General features: G+C 39.4%; 1 protein-coding gene across 2 annotated transcripts; it reads left to right on the plus strand.

Moving 5' to 3' along the window:
• The first annotated feature begins 2,718 nt into the window (after positions 1–2,718).
• LOC107185422 (putative gamma-glutamylcyclotransferase CG2811) lies at positions 2,719–4,231 on the plus strand. 2 transcript variants are annotated; one of them, XM_015573094.1, is made up of 4 exons: positions 2,719–3,335; positions 3,653–3,802; positions 3,889–4,010; positions 4,087–4,231. In XM_015573094.1, the coding sequence occupies exons 1-4, from the start codon at positions 3,126–3,128 to the stop codon at positions 4,121–4,123; spliced, it is 519 nt and encodes a 172-aa protein (XP_015428580.1). In that variant the 5' UTR covers positions 2,719–3,125; the 3' UTR covers positions 4,124–4,231. The 2 variants fall into 2 exon arrangements, with proteins under 2 accessions (XP_015428580.1, XP_015428579.1); XM_015573093.1 differs by lacking the exon at positions 4,087–4,231 and having other exon boundaries at positions 3,889–4,056.
• Positions 4,232–6,012: the final 1,781 nt, after the last annotated feature.

The following is a 6,012-nucleotide window of genomic DNA, read 5'->3' on the forward strand; positions in this document are numbered from 1 at the left end:
AGCAATTGATTCGAATAGACGTATTGTACCGTACCGCATCATATTGTATTTCAAACTTTTATATCATTAGAATTTATATGTATACATATGTATATTCCTATAAACATGCGTCAGTTAATATAAGCCCCATTTCATCGAATTGTATTAAATATAACTGCATAAACAGTGTACAATCTTATACTAATTATAGTTGTCTGGTTCAACAGGTTTCTAAAGAAACTAACTACTGCCTAAGTCTTTTAAACTTGGGCTGTAGTAGTATCTGCAGAAACTGCCATGGTTGCTGGGGTTACTATATAATTTGCTCACGGAAGCACACACAAGTGTCAGTTAGATTTCAACAGTTGCACGAGCAACATTAGACCGAGCTCGAGACTCGTACGAGCAACAATGATAAGGGATCACGTTTCAAAATTCTTGTGCATGCTCCGGGGGTTCGATGCCCTCATTTCCTCACATACACGGGGTCTCTAACGTCTCCACCGGGGGCTCCGTGACCCCAAGCTTTCACCGCACAGGGTCTATGGCGCCTCCACCGGGGGCTCTGTGACCCCACGGTGTAACCCATGTGATCAATGGCGCCTCCGTCAGGGGCTCCGTGACCCCACGCTATAACCCACGTGATCTTTGGCGCCTCTGCCGGGGACTCCTCACAGCACAGGGTCTATGGCGCCTCCACCGGGGGTTCCGTGACCCCAAGCTTTCACCGCACAGGGTCTATGGCGCCTCCACCGGGGGCTCCGTGACCCCACGGTGTAACCCACGTGATCAATGGCGCCTCCGTCAGGGGCTCCGTGACCCCGCGCTATAACCCACGTGATCGTTGGCGTCTCATTTGGCAACAAACTTACGAAAGCTGTATGAAGCTTTGAAGATCGTTCGGAAGATTCGCAAGTTACAGAAGAGGGAAATATTTGCAATGGATAAATTGTATCATTATATAAGTAGAAATAATATAAATTTAAACCTACTTTTACCGAAGTAATTAAGAAATAATGGCGGAAAAACTTAATTTTTTGGTTAATTGATATTAGGAATAACGCATACGTATGATTTGACTGCCTTTTATTGAAAAAATCGTTCGAAAATATACAATTTACAATAGTATTTCTATAAATTTAACAATAATCGCCTTAAATACAACTTTCATATATGATTTTACAATATATTTATAATAATATTTGTATAGATTCAATAAAAGTGCCCTTAGATACTTATTTTACTTAAATCCTACTTATCTATATGATTCTACAATATACTTGTAATGATATTTATATAAATTCAGAAAAAGTAGACTTAGATAGTATTGAGGCTTATAAAATATTGTAACTTATATGCCGCAAATAATTACCTTCCCTTTAAATGGCAGACGGCCTGCGCGGTGTGAGCGTGGGTTCACGGAGCCCCCGGTGGTGGAGGCGCCGTAGACCTTGTGCTCTGATAGCGTGGGGTCACGGAGCCCCCGGTTGAGGCGACATTTATCACGTGGGGTGAGAGCGTGGGGTCGCGGAGCCCCCGGAGGAGGCGCTATAGAGCCTGCGCGGTGAGAGCGTGGGGTCACGGAGGCCCCGGTGGAGGCGCCATTGATCACGTGGGGCGTGAGAGGGGTTCATGGAGCACCCGGTGGAGGTGCTATAGACCCTGCACGGAGGCCGCGGTGGAGGCGCCATTGATACGTGGGGAGAGGGCGTGGGGTCGCGGAGCCCCCGGTGGGGGCGCCATAGAGCCTGCGCGGTCAGTTCGTGGGGTCACGGAGGCCCCGTAGGAGGCGACATAGACCCTGCGCGGTGAGAGCGTGGGGTCACGGAGCCCCCGGAGGACGCGCCACTGACCCCGTGTGGTGAGAACGGGTGGTCATAAAACCCACGGAGCTTGCATGAGAGATCCGGTGTGTGTGAGATGTATTTACCCTCACGAGTAAACTCGGCTACCGATAGGGGAAAAAGTGTTATAAAGGAAAGACCTCCTACCACTTGGTCTCGGAGTTATTGAAACTTATGCGAAATGAACATTCGATTTATCATTTATTTCAGTATTTGAAATAAATTTACCAAGTAGTAGGAGGCCCTAACCCCTACATTGCTTTTTTGCCTAGTGGAAGCCGAGGTTGCTCGCGTATGTACAAGTATAGTTTCAACGGTTTATAAATAAAGGTACACACATCTAAACTCAACGATAAATTTAGTAATAAAATTATTTACAAAACTTAAGACCGATAATTAAATATAAAAACTGAACATCTAAAATAATCAATAAATTATTAACAAACTTCAACATTCAAAATTAGCGCGCAAAACTACAAACAAGTCCCGAGACACATATTTATTTATCGTGTATATCTTATATTACGTATATTGTTTATAATTTATACATACGTTTATGTTTATATGTTTTATATTAAATATTTAAATAAATAGATAAAGTATAGCGTAGTATTTTATTCTCTTTCAACGCAGAAACAACTTTTGTGTTGGGTATCAAGGTTAGGAAAATATAATTCGATACAAGCAGGTATCGATACTTTTGTTTCGATACGGAATAAATATCGATACGATCATACAAAAGTATTTATGAGTAAAAGTATCGATACCTTGGTGTTATCGATTCAGCCCTAGACGCAAACGAATACCGGAAATGTTGCAGAGTCGATGACTGAATAGATATCCGGTGAAGAAGTACATACACGTGACCTCTAGTGTCATTGTTCATCTATAAAAGTGAAACGTCGTCGGGCGTGTCTACGAAATTCATTTTTGGCTGCTTGTTAGTGAACGAAGATCGAGTTTTATAAGTTTCGTTACAGTCTCACAATAGTGAATACTCCATAGTGAATTGTACGTCATTAGAAACAGTTCAGCCGCTTTAAAACGCGAACGACAACTGATTAACGTTTTATAACCAAGTTGTGCCTTCGACAATCCAGGCACTAGTGGCAGCATCTTTTGAGAACTGTCGAAAGCTTCTCTGATAAAGACTACCATCTTGTAACAGCTGGCAGAAGTTAGTTGACGTTGACCCAGAGGAGCGGGAAATATTCAAAAGCTCACAACTTAAAAATGCAAATTCGAGTTAAATACGGTTTATGAACAACTGGTTAATTAAGATAGACATACAAATATTTAAAAATGTACGAAAATCTGTTCAAGAATCCACTGTACCGTGTGTTCGTCTACGGTACTTTGAAGCGGGGTGAACCTAATCACAGCCTAATTTCGGATACAGCAAATGGTTACTCTAAATTTCTTGGACTTGGAAAAACCACCGTTCCTTACCCCTTAATAATAGCAACCAGATATAATATCCCATTTTTATTGAAGAAACCTGGATTTGGCCACGTAAGTATTACTCAATTAGTAAAACAGTTATACGCATTATTATCAATTTCACTAGGTTTTAGATAGGTGATGCTAGTTTCTCTACCTTGGCGTAGGTATTATTAAATATGATTGACGGCAATATTTAAAATTCAAGTATGTTTAAAGTACTAATCAGCTATCGTTTGAATTTTAATTAACATTTCAATTTTAAAGACTCAAATTCGTGCAGTCTTAACGTTGAATAGGAGATCCTTTATTCGACCATTACTATAAAGCACTGATACCTTTAGTTATTATTAATCCTACTTTAATTAGAATTGTTTATACTTGAGTAGCATGTGATTGGTGAAGTATACGACGTGGACACAAAAATGCTGAAGAAACTGGACGAACTAGAAGAACATCCTGCGTTCTACGAAAGATCCGAAACGGATGTCCTAATCGCTCCAGAGGCTAAAGTCAAGGCAAATGAGAACTTTGAAGAGGTGTTTATTTTCTTCAATATTCCATCGATTACTAGTCATATAACATACAATTATTATTTCATATTCATTATAAAAATTGTTCTTAGGTTGGAACAATGTTAAAAGTTTGGGTCTATTTTTTACCAAAGTTTAAAGCGTCTCTGTTGGATAGCCCCATGTACAGTTCGTACAGGAACGAGGGAAGCCATGGTTTAAAATACTGTGAGAAGTATGTTCGCGATTCCTCATACAATCACAGACTTGAAATTCAGTGATACTTACCTCAGAAAATAATTTGTTTCCAGTGAGGAGAGTACTATAAGGCCCGAAGATCTGCATTGACGAACGGTCTTTGCAGACTTTTCATTATACTCCGGTCGTATATGTATATGCTTGAACATTTGCTTTGTTATTCGTTATAGTCAATAAATCATTTTACGTCACACAAAATAGTTGGAACTGAATTCTTTGCACTTCGATACATCTACAATGATAACCGACATCGTTTTATCTAAATTATTTTTGTAGACTTTAGGACTGCAAACGATTAAATAGTATCATTCTGTTATTTTCATAGAAACGAACGACAATTCGCAGTCGATACTGTTTCCAAGTAGTTAATTAATGATCCTAAGAAATCGCTAGATTTGTATCTCAAACTCTAAGAGTTGTAAATGCCTCAACAATATACAAATCTTTTAAATAATAATACATTTTAGATAATCGGTTAAAAGGCGTTGCAGGATATACATCAATGTAACAGTTAAAAATTGCTTCGTATATTATGTATGTACATTTTCGGAACACGAAAATATATCTTGTAATAGTCATCCCCCGTACAAGCGTTAATGTACAGCGAGAAAGCATTGAATCCCGTGTATACAGATACTTGCAAAAATGTTTATTACTCGATTCTCACAATCAAAATCGTGAACATCGCGAGTCGTTGAAGGTGTACGAAATGAATAAAGAAGAATGTTACCAGAACATTTTCGTGTATGATTACTTCCGTTTTTTCATTTTCATTTATCATTTTATTAAGTTCATCGTTCGACACGCTGCACCCCACTCTTTCTTTCGCGCACTCTCTCGCTTTCTTTGTCACTCTATCCTTCTCTCTCTCTCTCTCTCTCTCTCTCCCTCTCTCAATCTCGGATAACAGTCGTGATAAAAATTATTTTATTTCAACTATTCTGTAACAAAAAGGCAGGCGAAGTCCACGTATCGTTCGAGAGGCACGCCGCCGCGTGATTATGTGTCTCGCCCCCGAATTCGATTACTATTTACGATCAGGTCTCGTCAAACCTTTGTCCTTTCACCACAACCCATATTCTTCGTTCCTGATTCCAAAGATCAGTCAACCAGTTCGTCCGTAGAAATGGGAACCGACATAAAAATTTCTGTTTTCTGTTTCATATATAGATTAATTTGAGCTGCATATATCATTCAACCCTTTTATTTTACCATGAGTGAACGAGTATCAGTGGTTTGTATAGCAAAAACGAACGAAATAATTGGCCAACCGAACGGTATAGTTCTTCACGAAATGTTCTACGTGGAAATGCCTGTAAAACGTTCCCGTCAATCCTACAGATAGAACAATAACTATTTTTTTCTTTTTGTTTTAATTCTCACTCGAGCATGTGCTCTCGTGCGTTCCTTCAGAGCTCACCGCGAGATCACCGACACGAATTGTGGGTGGTTCGCGAAATTAAAATGCTTTTTAAGGCAGTACGTGTAAGTTGTCCTAGGAAATTTATTATAAATAATCACATATTTTTCTTTCTTTCTTTTTATATCGTTCACTATACAAGGCTCCGTTTATTCCTCTACCTCGCTTCTGTGTAATATGGCTCGTGTTTCACTATGCTTTCTCGACCATTCTCTCTCACTCTCTCTCACTCTTTCTATCAATGCTTTCATTTATCTTCATTTTATTTTCAAAAATAACAGCGCTAGCACCCCGAGTCCCTGACCATACACAGGAAAACCCCTCCATTATTAAACTTCTATCGCTTCGTATCCCTCTTCTCGCGAAAGAAATTCCTAAATTAACAAAAATAATTAAACAAGCGTCAACAAAAGCCTACATTCGTCTTCCTTTTGTTTGTATTGTATATGAACGCGCGTGTCTTTCTTTCTCTCTCTGTTCTTTGCTTCCTTCTGTGTACCACTTTCGGTCTCCTCAGATTCCGTACGTTTTCTGATATATATGTATAAATACATACATA

Source organism: Dufourea novaeangliae, unplaced genomic scaffold, assembly GCF_001272555.1.
Source record: "Dufourea novaeangliae isolate 0120121106 unplaced genomic scaffold, ASM127255v1 scaffold57, whole genome shotgun sequence".
In the NCBI taxonomy this organism is placed as follows: domain Eukaryota; kingdom Metazoa; phylum Arthropoda; class Insecta; order Hymenoptera; family Halictidae; genus Dufourea; species Dufourea novaeangliae.